Here is a 17,966-nt window from a genome sequence, read left to right as displayed (position 1 = left end):
TTAAAAAAAAAAAAAAAGGTAGGAGCATCGAGATCCTAACACTGATCCTGCCACACATTCCACAATCATGATCTGTTTTCAGCCCTCCTGATAGTGCTTTGAGTCAAAGAGAGTTTTTTGGGTTTTTTTGTTTTTTTTAGTACAAAGAAATTTGGCCTCCAAAAGGTCAAGGAGCCCAACTAATTTACGGAAGAACCAGATCTAGGCCCTAAGACAGTCCAGCAATATTTACAGAACATATTTTAAAGCACTGGGAATAACAAGAAACCATGAAGGTTTATAGAAAAAGCGTGACTTATCTGTGACTTCACCAGATTTAGATGTTTTGAGAATAAATGTACATTTGGCATCATCTTTCAAGTATGCAACTAGACGAAGATTACATGATCCGGATTTCTTGTAAGTTTCCAAGTGCCTTCTGCCCTTCATTCGTAACACCTAGAATTTTTACCACACTGTTCCTCATAGGACTCAGTTTCTCAATTTATCTTAGGCAATGCAGTAATACTGCTTCTGCAGTGCATTAATGTAAATGAATAACTTCAGTCAGGAGAAAGATAGTCTGCATACAGTTTTCAAGTGTGTTGTTGTAAGTAAATTAAGCTTTCTTCGCTGCCTTTCAAAACACAGAAAGAATGAAATGATCTAGTTTAAACTCTATGGCTAAGTAGTTGCATGACCTTGAATAAGACTACCTTTCCTGTGCCTCACTGTTCTTATCTACAGAACAGGGGAGTTCAGTCAGAGGATGTCTAGTTCTTAAAATAACATGCTTAATGTTAGAGTTAATTAGGGTTAACTCTGTCCAGATATTGAACTTCCAATTTAATCAGTGTGTGAAGATCATCCCAAAGGAAGTCAAGAAACCTAGAAATGAATTCCAAGGGCACCACCAGGTAGACATGTAATCATGGGACAGGGAATAACCTCACTTTCCCCATATGTTAATGGCATGATAAATCTGCTCATCTCTCAGCATTGTTTCAAGGACTGAACCAGGTAAGGTATGCTTTATCATCTCTAAAGTAGAGAAATTAGAAGTGTAAGTACTGTTAAAGTGGATCTTTGAAACACGGTATACATTATCACTCCCAGCAAGTACCAGACTCAGTCCCCTGTTACTTATCCTTTGTTGAGTTATAGGTTATGGTATTGAAATAAGCTCAGCGTGGGAAAGGAGAAAACTGCAGAGTCCGGGTATCTCCAGAGAGCGCCTATCTCTGGACGGTTACAAGAACATAATGCGATACACCAAAAAGAAACGAGAAAGAAAGGGGGAAGGAGGAATTCGCGGGCAGAAGAGAAAGAAAGGCAAGGCCACGTTAGGGAAATAAAAGGCGAGTCCGGAGAAGCAGCAAGGATTAGGAGGGGAAATGGGAAGGGCAGGGCAGGAACGCGAGCCAGGCAGACCCAGGACAAGGGTGGTGGCGAACGAGTGGCTAGTCCGGCGACTTGCCAAAGCAGGCACCCGGCGGAGGAGGGGAACGGGAGGGTGGGGCTTGGCGAAGGGCAACGGCAGGGCACGACTTAAAAGGGGATGACCGCGCTAGCTGATGCCACCGGTGACTTCCACCGCCCAGGGCAAGGGGACCCCACGAGGGACCACGGCGGAGGCAGCCCGCGGGCTCGCGAGGGAGGCGCGCACACGCGAGAGGGCGCCCCGGGGAGCGCCCGGCAGCCGCGCCACCATGTGCGAGCTGTACAGCAAGCAGGACACCCTGGCGCTGAGGAGGAAGCACATCGGGTGAGGGCTCCGAAGCCGCGAGGAAAGGCGCAGGGGGGAAATAACTAGCGCAGGGGGCGGGGAGCTGCAGCGGGCCAGGAGACCGGCGAGGCTGAACGCGCCCGGGCTGCGGCCGGCGGGCCCGGGCAGACGCCGCCGCCCCCCCGCGCCGCCCCTGCGCACGCGCGTCGCCGCCCGCCCGCCGCCTCCGCCCGCGCTGTCCTGGCGCTCAGCCGCCGGCGGTCGAGCGGGGGCTGCGGGCGGCGGGAGGAGCTGGCCCGCGAGGGGCCCCGGGAGGGCAACTCCAGTCCAGGGACGGGCGCTGCGAGGGAAGATGGGTAGCTCTGCGCCGGATCCCACCAGCTCGAACGTTTCTCCAAACCATGAACTCAAAAATATTTTTGACAATGGCTGTGAAAACGAACTAATTCTGACAGCTTTTGCTTAAAGTGAACTTTTTCTTCTTGCATGCTTGGTTGGATAAAGGGTTAATCCAGGCGGTAAAAAAAATCCTTAAAACCACTTTCGTGGGGCGCCTGGGTGGCTCAGTCGGTTGGATGTCTGCCTTCAGCTCGGGTCATGATCCCAGCCCCGCATCGCATGGGGCTCCCTGCTCAGCGGGGAGCCTGCTTCTCCCTCTGCCTCTGCCTGTCACTCCCCCTGCTTGTGCTCTCTCTCTCTCTCTTTCTCTCGCTCTCTCTCTCTGTCAAATAAATAAAATCTTAAAAAACAAAAACAAAACACTTTCTTCAGGGTAAAATGCCACTTACCCACCTCGGTCTCCCAAGCTGTGCCCTCATTACAATTAAAAAGTGCAGTGTTCTCTCCTGTCTACTTTTGTTTTGCCCGTGTTATAAAAGACTGGGTGAAATACTGGTAAGCCTACAGGACTGAACCTTAAGTCTGACCTGGGCTCTGGTCCTAGTACAGTGTCTAGTTACCTGTGTGACCTCTGTCAAATTACTTTAATTTCCTCTTCTGTGGAAGTAGGAATAGTTTTCTGCTTCACAGGAGCGAGCAAACGAGATTAGTAAGCGGCATCTGGTTTTTAAAAAGGCACATCTAAGTATCAGTGATGATTGTGGCCACTGTCAAAGGCCTGCAATAGTCACGCGTAATTAACAAACAGTGTCGCGGGTGAACAGAGAGAGGACTGGAGGGGGGGGGGCGCATAAGAAAGAAAATAACTGGTATCCTCTCCTGAGAAATGCTGGGCGGCTCCTCCTACTCATCTCCTGGTCTCAGCCGGGAAGGTTTCTAGATGGCCTTTTAGGAGACCGGGTGGAACTCTCTCATCCCTGCGTAGGGAAAGCCAAAATGATCCGATTCCTCCCTCATTACCCAGTCACCCCCTTGTTCTTTTCTAATCACCACTCCTTTCTCTTAGTTTTCAATCCGATGTAGTTAGATTCCAATGCAAACCCAATGACTTCTAATGTGAACTGAAGAAATTCTGTGAAAGGAGGAATGTAGCCATGGACACCCTGAAAGAATTTTACCTGAAGTCTGAGTGGCGAGGTGGAAAGTACCATTAACAAGGGAAGGTGAAGTCTGCAGTTAACAGCCCACATTCATGACAAAGGTTTTCTTTGGCTTTTAACTCAGGGGTATAAACTAACAGCTGGGATTGAGCCAATAGGAAATTCTCACTAAATATTGTTTTCATTTTAACTGATGATGCTTAATCTGAGGCAATTTTAAATTAAGATTACCTATACACAAAATACTTTCTAAACAGTTGCACATCAATTTAATATACAAGCATCCAGTTACCTTCCAAAATAACTCCAATGCATGTGGCATTTTTTGTGTGTGTGCATGCAAAATCACCAAAATAAAAATAATATATTCCAGGGATGCCTGGGTGGCTCAGCGGGTTAAGCATCTGCCTTCCACTCAGGTCATGATCCTAGGGTCCTGGGATTGAGCTCCTCATTAGGCTCCTTGCTCAGTGGGGAGCCTGCTTCTCCCTCTCCCTGCCGCTCCCCCTACTTGTGCTCTCTCTCTCTTTCTCACAAATAAATAAAATCTTTAAATAATAATAATATATTCCATTTTAGTTTCTATGTGTCCATAGGGCCAATATCAGAAAACTTTGTGATGTTTCTATGTCGCTAAAATTTATATTCCAGACATTCATCCAAATAACCAAAAATATGGATGACTTTTTATTATGTTCAAAGTAATGGATTAAGAGGTTAGAAGAATAATTGGATTTCATTATTTGAGAATGGAAAATCCATTTGATACAGGACAAATACCACTCAAAAGACTTGAAAATGGTCTCCTATAAAATCTTTTGTAGTATTTATTACCCATTTATTTGTATTTAGCTTTCAGTGCTATTCATTTCTTTATCAATTAGATTAGAAGGGGAGACAGAGGAAGCAAGCAAGCAAGCACTGTCTTGGGCTGTGGTATAGGACCGTCTATTTTCTTTTTTTTTTAAAGATTTTATTTATTTATTTGAGAGAGAGAGAGAGTGAGAGACAGAGAGCATGAGAGGGAGGAGGGTCAGAGGGAGAAGCAGACTCCCCGCCGAGTGGGGAGCCCGATGCGGGACTCGACCCAGGGACTCCAGGATCATGACCTGAGCCGAAGGCAGTCGCTTAACCAACTGAGCCACCCAGGCGCCCCATAGGACCGTCTATTTTCAAATTCTGTTTTTTTCATTTACTGGCTGTGTAATCTTGAACAAGTTTCTTGATTTTTCTGTGTCTCAGTTTCCTCACCTATAAAAATGAGAATGATAATAACCCCTGTTTCATAAGATTATTGGGAGGACTAAATGAAATGATTTTGTAGTATTTGTCAGTTCCTGACACATAGTAAACCTCGAAAAAAAAAGTTTGTTTGTTTGTTTTGTTTTCTGGTAGAACAAAACTTCCCAGAAGAAAATTAGTTATTGGTTTCTGTAATTAGAGTTGTCAGAGTTGATTCATGTGCCTCTAAACAGAGTTGTCAAATCATGGCAAATTTAATATAACAAACATATGAAATGTGAGCAGTGTCACCAATGGGGGGTTAAGGTAAAAGGTTCCAGGCTAATAGGAAATTAAAAAAAAAAAAAAACTTATGTCACCCAGGTTGTGTTTTCCCTTTCCTTTATGTAACTGTAATTTTCCACTGATCATGACCCTCCTTGAGAAGGAAAAACACTGAGCAGTCCTTCCAGACCAAAGTGTTTCCTTTCATTATTTCTAGACCCTCATGCAAAGTTTTCTTTGCTGCGGATCCCATCAAAATAGTGCGAGCCCAGCGGCAGTACATGTTTGACGAGACAGGTGAACGGTACCTCGACTGCGTCAACAACGTTGCCCACGGTAAATGTCCTGTCTCTGTAGTGCTGGGAAGGGTACATTCGTGGAGTAGGGCAGACGCGGCGCCACTGATGTTTGCCCCAGGAGGTGCAGTAGCTGCTGTTCCTTGGCTGGATGGGCCAGTAGTCCTAGCCCGGAAAAGTTACAGCGCAGCGTGGGAGAGAAAGCAGCTCAGCCTTTTTTTTTTTTTTTTTTTCCCCCTTGCTTCAGAATCCCCATCACTCCGGGAATTTGGAATTGTAATTCCTTTTTTGGGTTTTTGTCTTCTGAATCTTAGTGGGACACTGCCACCCAGAAGTGGTCAAGGCTGCCCTGAAACAGATGGAACTGCTAAACACAAATTCTCGATTCCTCCACGACAATATTGTGGAGTACGCCAGACGCCTTGCAGCAACCCTGCCGGAGAAACTCTCTGTTTGCTATTTTACAAATTCAGGGTATGTTTCCAGGTTTCCCCCCCACCCCCATTCCCACCAATCTGTTTTTTTTTTTACTCTCTCACGCATACCTTTCTTCTTGATTCCTGGGGGAGCCCAGACATCTAGGGTTTCCTGAGATTTTTGCCAGGTACTAAGTGACCACACGATGGGGCCCTGATGGTTCTGGTTCTTCGGCTTTACTTCATGAGCTTGTGGTCGATAGGATACCCAAGAGCGTTTTCTAGGGGTTTTGACCCAGCCGCTGATGATTAACATGTGCATGCAACTCAACTTCTTATTGCCATGGCTTCCTTGGTGAAAGATGGGGAAAGCTTACCTAGCATGCTTTAGTATCCCTGAAGGTTAGGTTCATGTGAGAAAACCTAACCCGTCAAATAGCTCTCACCTCCTCAGGAAGTAGAGTAAGTAGCTAAAGAATCAATGGGCATACATAGTTTCTTTAAGGCATGAATGAGGGGTTTTAGCAAAGAAAGAATTCTACTAAACAAGCTATAACTTTTGTAAGACTTTTGATTGACTTGTTTCTTGGGCAATGTCCTCAACACAAATACGAAAAAGGAAGGAGTAAATTCAAAAGAATAGATATGTCCCAACTTTTACATTCTGTAAATTCAAGTTATATATCTATTCTGGGGAATATTATGCAGACATTAAAAATAAGTTTTTTGGAAATACACATCTAATGACATGAAAAGCTTGCAATGCAACGTTATATTGGGAGGAAAGCTGTGCATACATTGTACACTCATATTTTTAAAATTAGGTATATGTAGAAATGTATTAAAACTATTAGAAATTCTGTAAATGTTCGATTATATGATTCTGTGATTCACTTTCATCTTTGCAATGAGATTTTAAAACCAAATTTATAAGCAGAAGATCGTCCTTTTTTCTTTGTAAAGAATTAAGGTATTTTAGGATCTAACTTATTGTTATAAAGCATTTTTGCCTTCAATAAATAAATGCCATAATATTTGACTTTCACTTCTAAAGAATCCTATACTGTCAAAGAGGGATTGCCCCAAGGAGCGCTGTCACCAGAGACTGAAGGTGATAGAGCCTGGGTTAGGACAAAGAGTAATCTTGAAGTTAAATAGACTTCAGTCTGAATGCTGGCTCTACCTCTTATTAGCTGCGAGAACTTATTCTGCCTCCTTAACCTCTCTGAGGCTCTTTCTTCATCCATATAAAGGAAATGGCAACCCTTGCCTTGCAAAGGAGTTACGAGAATAAATGCAAGCAAAACCCTCAACATGATGTCTGGCAGATAGTAAACATCCCACAAATGATCATTTTCTTCTTCTGTGTCTGAGTTGTATATATAGACTATCTAAGCCAGATAGAAAAATTATGATCTTTATTTTTGTCGGTAAGGAGCTGATCAAATATTGAGTCAGGACAACATAGTTTAGTGGTCAAGTTGATGGGCTCTCACGCTCCCCTTCCTCCCTTTGAGATCAGGCTTAATGCAGGCTTCCTAACATCCTCCAAGTTAGTCACCTACTCCTGTAGCTGAATTGGGCAGAAGTTTGAAATGAGCAGCGTATCCTTTGCATTGGGTTTCTTCTGTGTGTCTCATTCTTTATTGAAGACATCTGGGGAACTTGTATTAGAAGGATGAAGTGAGATTGCTGGGGCGGGAGGGGAGGCTAAAGGGGAAAGAGAGGACTTGCCCTTATTTCCCCCATACATTTCTGAAAAACTGGGATCTTACAACTTTTGTAATTAAGATTTTGAAATATTTTTAAAAGAGCTCATGTCACCTTGTCCCCTCTCTCTGTGATCTCTTAATAGATCTGAAGCCAATGACTTAGCCTTACGTTTGGCTCGGCAATTCAGAGGCCACCAAGATGTGATTACCCTTGACCAGTAAGTTTGGGATGCAAGACTTCTAAGCAAGGATCTCTTTCAAGAGACAAAATTGTGTTGATCCTGTCCATACTAATACTACAAGCACACGGGGAGGAGGGCGGATATATGGCACAATGATATTATTATGTAGTAAGGTATCAAGGTCAGTTGAGGCCTGAAGGATACATAATTCCATCCAAGTTCCTGCAAACGGGGGAGGCTCTCTTGGATGCTCTGTCATGGCCTCATGGGCTTTGCCTGAATCATTATTTATTGAGCCACTCTAATGAGTAACTCAGTATTTTCCAAAATAAAAATATAATTGATTTCTTCAAACTCTCTACGTTCACATCACTATTGTGACTACCCACTGTAATCATTTTAAAAGATCATAATTTAGAGCAAATTTTAAAGAAAATAAGAAACCAAGAAAAAGATAATACTTTCTTGTTAGTCTGAGACTATTACCAGCCATTATTTAGTCTCATCTCCTTAACATGAATTTAGTACATTTTAAATAAGAAAGCTGACAACCCCCATCTTTATTAAGATTTTTTCTTTTAATTTTTTTTCTACCTCTCCACCCCACTCATCTCAGTCACAGAGGATTAAATTGAACACATACCTCATTTCTTGCCCTTTTATAGGCTTCTCTTGTTTTATGTGTTGGATCATCTCTTCATTTTCTACTGCTGCTGTAACAAATTACCACAAACGTAGTGGCTGAATTACCACAAACATAGTGGCTTAAGCAACGCAAATTTATTTCCTCACAGTTCTGTAGGTCAGAAATCCAAATGGGTCTTCACCGGGCCAAAACCAAGGTGTCAGCAGGACTGTGCTCCTTCTGGAGGCTTCTTCTGTTTGCTTGCTTTGCCCGGCTTGTAGAGGCTGCCCGCATTCCTTGCTCAGGGTCCCCCCTTCATCATCAAAGCAGCCATTCTGCCAGTCCTGCCGTGCCCCCATCCTCACCTCGCTTCCTCTGCCTCTGACCACCATCCCCCTGCCTCCTCCTTTCACTTGTAAAGACTCTTGTGATTCCACTGGACCCCCAGGATTATCTCTCCATCTCAAGATTCTTAATTTAATCACACCTGCAAGGGCTCCTTTGCCCTGTAACATAGTCCTAGGTTCCCAGGACTAGAATGTGTATTCCTTGCCCATTTTTCTATTGGTATCCCCACCTGTTTCTTGTTGGTTTGTGTTTGCTTATATAGTCTAGATCAAAAGATCTCAACCTTGACTGTGTCTTAAAATTATCTGGGAAAAATTTATTTAAATGCCAATGCCCAGGCCCCACCCCAGACCAATTAAAGAAAATCAGTGGTGGGGGCACCTGGGTGGCTCAGCGGTTAAGCGTCTGCCTTCGGCTCAGGTCATGATCCCAGGGTCCTGGGATCGAGCCCCGCATCGGGCTCCCTGCTCCGCGGGAAGCCTGCTTCTCCCTCTCCCACTCCCCCTGCTTGTGTTCCCTCTCTCGCTGTGTCTCTCTCTGTCAAATAAATAAATAAAATCTTTAAAAAAAAAAAGAAAGAAAAAAGAAAATCAGTGGTGGATCCCCGGAAACAGTATATATTTTTAAGTTTCCCAAGTGATTCTACTATGCAGGCAGAGTTGAGAACCACCATTGTGAGCATTAATCTTTTGTAGTTTGAAACATTTTAAATATCTTTTCCCACACTATCATCTATCTTTTATCTTTGTCCATGGTATCCTTCAACCAAAATCTTTAATTTTCATCAAATCAAATAGATAAAATTTTCATCATATGGTTTATGTGCCGTAAGTTTTGTTAATATCTCTCCCCCTACACCCACCACACCCCCCAGATCACAAAGATGTTTTCTCTATTTTCTTCTACTACCTCATATGAAATCCACCTGGTGTCCACTGTGTTAAATCTATGTGTGGAGGTGTCTCTGAGCTGGCCTTCTGTCCCAGTCTTCTCTTTGTTCTCATGCTGATAGATACTTACTGATACATACGTATCATTCTGATACTTACTGTGGTGCATCTTTAGTCTTGCTAAGGGAAGTCCTCTCTCTCTGTTTTATCTATTCGTGGGCTTTTTAAAATTTCTTTTCCAGATCTCCCACTTATGCCTCTGGGCAAGAAACAGAAAAGGGAATATTATAGCCACCTGTATTTTAAGCAAGCGAAAAGAATCTCATAGCCACTTGGTCATCTCTCAATCTTAGTTCTTCCTGAGGAGACCTCCTGCCCTTACCAACTTGTATTTGCCCAGCACATGCAATCCGACATCCCATAGAAACTGTTCCAGACAGAAACACAGCCCATTCTGTGACATAAAGTTGTTTTAAAATTCACTAGAATGTAACTGTCGAATACATTTAAAGAATACTTACTTGGCAAGTTTTCCATAAAGCTATAGAAAATAATTTTTGCATCTAGACAATCTAATTTAGCACATCTAATATCATCCTAAGAAATTAAGTTTTCTTTTCCTGCTTAAAAAAAATTGTCTATGAGGATCCATATTTTGTTTCCTATGTGTTTTATCACATGAATAAGGAGAACTGGACAAATTAAATGGCCAGTCTTGCCATGAAGAATTAGATCTTGTATAGTTAAGTCTGGCACTAAGGTTGAGATTCTCCTAGATGCTGTACACTGCTGTTTTTCATATACTACAAAAACTTCCTTCTCTGAGTGATTTTGGTTCCTGTTCTTTTTCTTTCCAGTGCTTATCATGGTCACCTATCATCTTTAATTGAAATCAGTCCATATAAATTCCGAAAGGGCAAAGATGTCAAGAAAGCATTTGTGCATGTGGTAAGTATCTTAAGAATCCAAGAATCAGAAAGCTGGTACTGGAAGAATGCCTAATGATAATCCAGTCCAATCCTTTCATCAAAATGAAACTACGAAAAAGAAACTAAAATCTAGAGCAGTTACTTTGACTTACTAAAGTCAAAAAGCTGGTTAATGACAGGATGTGGCTTAAAATCCATCGATGAGTATCACAATTAGCAAATTAGTGTGGTGGTAGTGAAGGCTATTATTCACAGCTATCATTTTATTTTTCTTGCCTTTTGGTCTTTAATTACTTTTCCTATCTACTGATGCTAGCTTCAATTTGGAGTTGAATCTAGTGTGTATGAATGTCTCAAAATTATACGGCTCTATGCTAAAGTATTATGTAGAGTTATGAAGTAAAATAAATAGTGAAGAAAATAAAGAAACCAATCAAGTTGTTGTTGAAATATTAAAACCCCTTTGGTTTAATTAAGGGTCAGTAGACTTTCTTAAGCGAATCTTCAATTCCCTCTTTCAAAATGGTAAGACCTGACATCTGTGCTAAGGCATTCTAGTTTTCAGAATGATTACAATTTGCTATATAGTTGGTAAGTGTTGGTTTATTTTCAGTATAGAATAGTTAATACAATTTTCATCCATTGAAATTTTCAAATACAATAATCACACTTGTCATGTGAATTTGCTCTTGATTCAAATAAGGATGTAGTCTTGACTTATAAAGGTCTAGGAGCAAATCCAAGCTCCTGTTCACAAATGCAAAGATCTTAGTTTTCACAGAATTCAGAAATGTTAAGGAAAAAGAACAAAAGAACCTAGAGTCACTTAAACCTACATGGTCACCTTTCCAGTATGCTCTTGTGGGGAAATGCCGTTTTGTTGTTGTTGTTGTTGTTGTTGTTGTTGTTTGTTTGTTTGTTTTAAGTTCATTTGTCTGAGAGGTAAATCTTGAGAAACTCTACCTTTTGGTTGTTTCCAGGCACCAACTCCAGATACTTACAGAGGCAAATACAGAGAAGATCATGCAGACCCAGCCAGCGCTTATGCAGAGGAAGTAAAGGAAATTATTGAAGAAGCTCATAACAGTGGAAGGAAGGTGTGTATTTACAGCTTTGGAAACAGTGTAACATCTTTTATAAAGTGGATGGAAATCACTGTGACACATTGGAGAGGTGGAAAAGGATTAGATCTCCATCCCCGTTCTGTTTTTCTCTGCTTGCTTTTCACTAGATTCATATTTCAAAAAGTGTGTTATTATGATCATACCTCTAAGACTATTTCTATTTATTCTGAAAATGCAGTCATTATGCCTGTTTCAGAACTGGTGGCCTAATTTCTCACTTTCCCAGTGGGTTGCTGACTCTGGCCCAAAGGGGGAGGGGGAGTGGGGATTAGAAAAGGCCCATGGACAGACTCTTCCAAATGCAAGTAGCATTGGGGGGTGGGCTGATATATGAGGAAGGGAAGGGAAGAGGCACAGTGGCCCTGGGACCTCTGAGCCAGTGCAGGCTCCCGGGCCCAGGAAGCCATGCTGCTTCCCTTGAACTGGTACAACTTACCCAAAGCTGCAGAGCCTGGGTTAGCCAAGGCAGGTGTTTCTCCAACCTGAGCCTGGGCTTCGAAGACAGAACCAGAATCCTCCAGAGTAAGAAAAAAGAGTTTCCATTTTCTCGGTCTTCACCCTACTCTCTTCAGCCTAACATAAATTTTCAGCCCGTTTGGGGGTTACTTATGTGGAGTTTTAAAGTGATTTGACACATGCTTTGCCTTTAAACTGGCTTATAGCATCAACAGGGCAATAAAATAAAAAAAAATCTTAAACTTTTTTTTTAAAGATTTTATTTATTCATTTGAGACACAGAGATACAGAGAGAGAGAGAGCGCATGAGCAGGGGCAGAGGCAGAGGGAGAGGGAGAAGCAGGCTCCCCGCTGAGCCAGGAGCCCGATGTGGGGCCAGATCCCAGGACCCCGGGATCATGACCTGAGCCGAAGGCAGATGCTTAACCATCTGGGCCACCCAGGCGCCCCCAAAAAAATCTTAATTGAGGTAAAAATGAAGCCTTTCCTTTTTCCAATGCAAATACTTTTATCTTAGTGATTGGAGAGTCATTTGCGTTTCTTAACAGGATATTTTCTTCCCATCCCAATCATTTTTTGTATCTTCAGATGTGACATCTGTGCAACTAGCCCTAAGCGCTACCTGTTCTGGAGACCTTCATATGCTTTTCTTTTTCAAGGATAGCCCATCCCTCCTTACACAAACGGTAAAGAGTGCTTCCAGAAAAAAGTTTACATTACCAAGATCACATGGTCTTTTTGCTGCCAAAAGGGTTCGGAGAACTTTTTGAGAACATTAACATTCAGTAGTTATGGACCCGATGCTGTCCTGTTAACAATGCTGAAAGCAATGAGCAAATATAAGATGGAAGTTTCAGAATATTAGATGTGCTTGAAAAGTCAGGGGATTTTAGAGAAGCAATCTCTTAGGTCCAGTGGCTTCATTTTATAGCTAATAAATGAAATATTTAAAAGTGAAGAACTTAAGCCAAGGTAATCTAGTTACTGAGATGTAGTCTGGACGGAAACTTCAGTTCTCTTGACTTCATATCTCATCTTGTCTATGCTTTCTCTTCTTGATTTAGTGTTACCTATCTTCTACTCCTCCTTTCTTCCCCTCTAGAGCATTCCCTCTGCAATTCCTCTTGTGAATTGCCTGATTCCGTTAAGTCCGGTTCAGGGTAAGAATTAGAAATACAGCACAGTAACTAACCTGTGTGGCCACCAGTCACCCTCCGCTTTCCCGAGAGCAAATTCCAGGCTCAGGCAGTCCTCATCACCCAGCTGGGGGAACAGGCACCTCGGTAATGGGGTTAGAACCTGGATAATTTTTTTAGAAGTTGATGTCAAAGACTGATCAGCGTTCTTGCTCAGTTGATCCTAATGAAAACACTGCATTTGAATTAATAATGGAGAACCGGAGGTTGCTCTCTCTTCCATTTCTCATGGTAGTGTCACTGGTACTCTAGAATTTCAGAAACGGATGAATTTCAGATCAGTTGCTCTTCCAGCACGGACATCTCTTCTCATCTTTGTCACCAACTGGCCTACTTGCGACTTGCCACCTTCCATAGGCCCATTCCCAACCATTTTGAAAATAACCTGCTCTGTAAGAAGTCCTCTTTTTTAGGGGGCTCAAGGGGCACCTAATGGACTTTGACCCCATCTTCTCTTGTATAGATTGCTGCCTTTATTGCTGAATCCATGCAGAGTTGTGGCGGACAAATAATTCCTCCAGCAGGCTACTTCCAGAAAGTGGCAGAGTATGTACTTGACTTGGGCACTCTGGGTCAAACTGAAGGCTCTGTGACAGTTCTGCAAGGCCATACTGGTTAAAATATTGAAGTACTTCCAGACTAGCTGGTAAATAGCCACTTCAGCATGCCTGCCATGCCAGGACCCCCCGAACCCCTCCACCTTCCCAAGATCCAGCAAATAAAGGGTTTACACATGGTCCACCGAGGGGGGGCCTCCGGGGCTCTGCCCCAGTTCCCAGCCTGACATCGTCTCTGGCTGGTGCCCATGCCTTACCAATGAGTAAACATTTGAAGATTAACCCTGCTAACCACTACTTCTTGTTCACGTCTTTCTCTTCCCACTTAAAATGCCACAGTAGAGCTTACTTAAAGCAGCACAAACCTGAATAATAAGAATATGTCTACTCTGGAAAGTATGTGATTATATTTCAAAGTCAGTGACATCACACAGATGTCACTGGGGGTTTGAGCACAGAACTGTTTTTGACAACGATTCCAGACCTCAAATTAACAACATTTTTTTAAGTCCTCCATAATCTGTATCTTTGTGGGTGGGTTTGGGGACTCTCAGTGACCTGAAGACGTTAGACTTCCCTTTTGCTTTTCAGATACGTACACAGAGCAGGAGGTGTGTTTATAGCTGATGAAGTTCAGGTGGGCTTTGGCCGAGTTGGGAAACATTTCTGGAGCTTCCAAATGCATGGTGAAGACTTTGTTCCAGACATCGTCACAATGGGAAAACCAATGGGCAATGGCCACCCAATGGCATGCGTGGTAACAACCAAAGAAATCGCAGAAGCCTTCAGCAGTTCTGGGATGGAATATTTCAATACGGTAAATGTTGGCCTCCCAGTTTATGCTTACGGGGAAAAATACTGTGTGTTCTTACACTTCTTGCCAATGTAGTAAAGAATAAAGAATAAAGTGATTGCCAGCTAACCACCCCAGGACCTAAGCCAAATTTTGATCTAACCATATTTCATTCTATCTGGCATAATTCTCCTTGTATTTTTCCTTGTGTATCTTTCCCCTTTCTAAAATGACTAATTGTTCCAGTGATAAATGGTTGCCTTGCTAACTCTAGAGGTTATGATGTTTCATCCACAGATGATATGATCTTCTTTATTTTATATCACATTTAAATTCCCCAAACATTTCTAAAGTGTTTAGATGATACAGAACTATAAATGTTATATGACTGTCACAGAAGATACTAAATTTTCTATCTTTGGGAAATTTTATATCCTTGGTTTTACCCCCATAAGTCGTGAACTTTAAGCTTGGAAAAATTATTATAGTTTGTGCTGTATGTGTAATAGGACTTGTGACAACTAAAAGTAAGATATGAATCTAAGGACATAAATTATTCGGAGAAAATGTCATTGTTTAGCTGTTTTCACACAACTGTTCAGGGGCAGAAGCCCATATCCCCCTCACTGAACCACACTCTGAAATCCTTAGTTCCCAAAGCAGTGTCTGGTTTTTGTTTGGATGAACTAACAAATCCCCTGATAGTCCTCCATACCAATTATGCAGGATAGAGAATATAATTCGGGGTGAATTTTTACTCAGTTGTAAGCAAATAGAATCACATTATATTCTGAATCTAAAAAGTTTATAGCACAAGGGAAAAACTTATTGAAATTATAGCTCTACCTGCCTATGTGTGAGCCAAATTTCTCATGGATGAAGCAATACCACTAACTCAACTATTATGCTTTTTCAATCTTTTTTCTGCAGTATGGAGGAAATCCAGTATCTTCTGCTGTTGGTTTGGCTGTCCTGAATATAATTGAAAATGAAGACCTTCAAGGAAATGCCACTAGAGTAGGAGATTATCTTACTGAGTTACTCAATAAACAGAAGGCTAAACATACTTTGATAGGAGACATCAGGTATGTTTATCATGAACTTGTCATGTGCTTATTCATTTTTCCAATGAAAATAGCTTAAATTTTATCTTACAAATTTAAAATAAATTTCATAAAACCAAATCTAGAAAACACTGAAAAACATAAAAAAAAACAAAACTCATTCTTAATCCAGAATCCTGATATCACCACTATTAACTTTTGGGTGTATATCTTTCTCAATTTTATACTTTAAAAAAAATAAATAAATAAAGCCAATATAATTTCAGCCCCTGAAAGATGAGAAGAAGGAACTTAAAGTAACTCTAAATGATTTGTTAAAAATTATTTAAAATGACATCCTGGAAAACTTGATGTTTTTCATAGATATATGTAAACATTAAACATCATCATTAATGTCCTGAGAAACTAAATAGCATAAAAGATTGTTTTTAAGATTTTTTCTTTTACAATTAAGTAAAGAAAAAAACTGGATGACAAAACCAGCTTGGTTCAAAAACTGGACAGACCTGTGACACTGGATTGATACCTTGGATTAGTTAGAATCAATAACAGTTACCCCTATGGGGAATCATATCCAGCTTCGAATTAAACTGAAGTTTGGGAACAGTGTTAATATTTTATGACAATGCGGTGTCTGATAGAGCATCTGTCAAGTTTCTTTCTTTACCTTCTTCAGAGGCATTGGCCTGTTTATTGGAATTGACTTGGTGAAGGACCGTCAGAAGAGGACCCCCGCCACAGATGAAGCTCAACATGTCATCTACGCGTAAGTGCATCCCCACACCTGACTGATGTCCCGGTTTGAAACATGCCCCTCCCACTCCTTGAAAGCGTCTCTTATTTCTTCGCATCTCTCCAAATAAGGGAAGTTGGAGATGCATGCAATTTATAAATGTGGGCTGCTTACATGAGAATACTTAACTGGTCTATGTTCACATCATTCTTTTTTTTTTAAGATTTTATTTCTTTATTTGAGAAAGAAAGAGAGCACAAGCGGGAGGAGGGGCAGAAGGAGAGGGAGAAGCAGACTCCCTTCTGATCAGGGAGCCCAATGCGCCCCAGGACCCGGGGACCATGACCTGAGTGGAAGGCAGACGCCTAACCAACTGAGCCCCCCAGGCACCCCTCTTCACATCATTCTTAAGTAACCTTAGTTACCAGTTGTATGCACTCACGCATATTTCCTGCCCAAATTAGGATGAAAGAAAAGCGAGTCCTTCTCAGTGCCGACGGACCTCATCGAAATGTGCTTAAAATAAAACCACCTATGTGCTTCACGGAAGAAGATGCGAAGTTTATGGTGGACAAACTCGATGAGATTCTAACAGGTCTGTTCAAAGACATTTCAGATGCCTCCCCATCTCACACCCGGTCATACATGATGGTGCGTGTTGTTCTTCATGACAGAATGGAAGGCGCTTGGAAATGAATGTGTAACTTTGTAGGTAGCACTAGAAAAAGCTGAAAAGTAATACCTATGTAGACTCTTAGTTAACTCTAAATTTTCTGTTTGCCCTCCCACAGCTCCAGATCTGGGTTTTTAAGGAACTGACACAGCCTTATTTTTTCCCTATTTTCACTTTTTAAAAAAACTGCATGTCTGCCTCGCACTGTGCCTACAGATGCTTCAGTGTATAGGGTTTTAGCCTTCTACCAGGGAAATTTGAGAAACATTAGTAATAAAAATTACAGGATACGGGTTAACAGTTCTTTGCTATATGCTGAATCGTGTGACTTGTGTGTATATTTCACTTATTACATTTAACTTTTGAGGCTTTTTGTTTGTCATTCAGAACTATCCCTGTCACAGGAATTTATCTTTTGCTTACCTATATCATATAATTAGGTTCATTTGGTTTTTTGTTATGAGCATAAATTGAGCTTAAAAAGTAAACTAGCGACATAAAACCCTGTTGGAAAACATAACAAACTGTCAAATGTTAGAATACTTTGGTTTTGCTTTAGTTATAGCTTTAAATTAAAACCGTAAAGAATGATTCCTTCGTATTTTAAGACACTGAGTCTCCAAAATTAAGGAACCTATTGTGCTTTGCTCTCTCATTTCAAACATTAAAACACACGAAGTAAAACCGCCAACTTCATTTTCAATTTGAAGCATAAATTTAGTAGAATAAATAAAACACTTTCAAAAATCTCAAGTCAGGAATTAACAGGCTAGAGGCTGAACTAATCATCTTGACATGGTTTGATTATCACTTGCTCCCTTCTCAGACTTTTGGGGGTTAGGGTAAGGCTGATAAGCCAGGAATCAATATAGCATACAAAATAGATTGTCAGTGTTGGAAAACTTGGGAGTCAGCCCAAGTTATCTGTAGTATGGTCACTGTCTTTGGATCAAGATCACACCCACACCTGGCAAGCATTCCTCACACACCTGCACTTCCTCCGGTCCTCTGAAGGGCCAGGTGGAAGGAAGAGTATAGGATGAGGCAAGTCTGTCACCATCGCTTCAAAGGCATCTCAGAGCTTGGGCATTAATAACGGTGGGCCGAAGAATTTCCTTTGAATAAAGGGAACGAGGCATACCTAACCCAGGTTCAGTGCCCCTTGTAAATGACAATGATGAAATGTGGCAATAAAAGTTTAAAAGCAGCAATTCTTTTTTTTTTATTCTTATGTTAATCCCCTACATTACATCATTAGTTTT

General features: G+C 41.5%; 1 protein-coding gene across 1 annotated transcript in view; it reads left to right on the top strand.

Annotated features, from left to right (window-relative positions):
- Positions 1-1,372: 1,372 nt before the first annotated feature.
- ETNPPL (ethanolamine-phosphate phospho-lyase) overlaps positions 1,373-17,966 on the top strand; it is a 19,821-nt gene continuing 3,227 nt past the window's right edge. The window contains exons 1-11 of the mRNA XM_035030258.1: positions 1,373-1,744; positions 4,928-5,046; positions 5,321-5,480; positions 7,278-7,352; positions 10,037-10,127; positions 11,089-11,205; positions 13,348-13,430; positions 14,033-14,258; positions 15,165-15,319; positions 15,975-16,064; positions 16,496-16,626. Coding sequence (XP_034886149.1) covers positions 1,554-1,744; positions 4,928-5,046; positions 5,321-5,480; positions 7,278-7,352; positions 10,037-10,127; positions 11,089-11,205; positions 13,348-13,430; positions 14,033-14,258; positions 15,165-15,319; positions 15,975-16,064; positions 16,496-16,626 — 1,438 coding nt within the window. The 5' untranslated portion in view covers positions 1,373-1,553. The remainder of the gene's footprint in view (positions 1,745-4,927; positions 5,047-5,320; positions 5,481-7,277; positions 7,353-10,036; positions 10,128-11,088; positions 11,206-13,347; positions 13,431-14,032; positions 14,259-15,164; positions 15,320-15,974; positions 16,065-16,495; positions 16,627-17,966) is intronic.

Source organism: Mirounga leonina, unplaced genomic scaffold (assembly GCF_011800145.1).
Source record: "Mirounga leonina isolate KUSES-001 unplaced genomic scaffold, KU_Mleo_1.0 Mir_357, whole genome shotgun sequence".
Taxonomy (NCBI): Eukaryota; Metazoa; Chordata; class Mammalia; order Carnivora; family Phocidae; genus Mirounga; species Mirounga leonina.
Note: the sequence above shows the minus strand (reverse complement) of the source record. Positions and strands in the feature narration are given on the sequence as shown.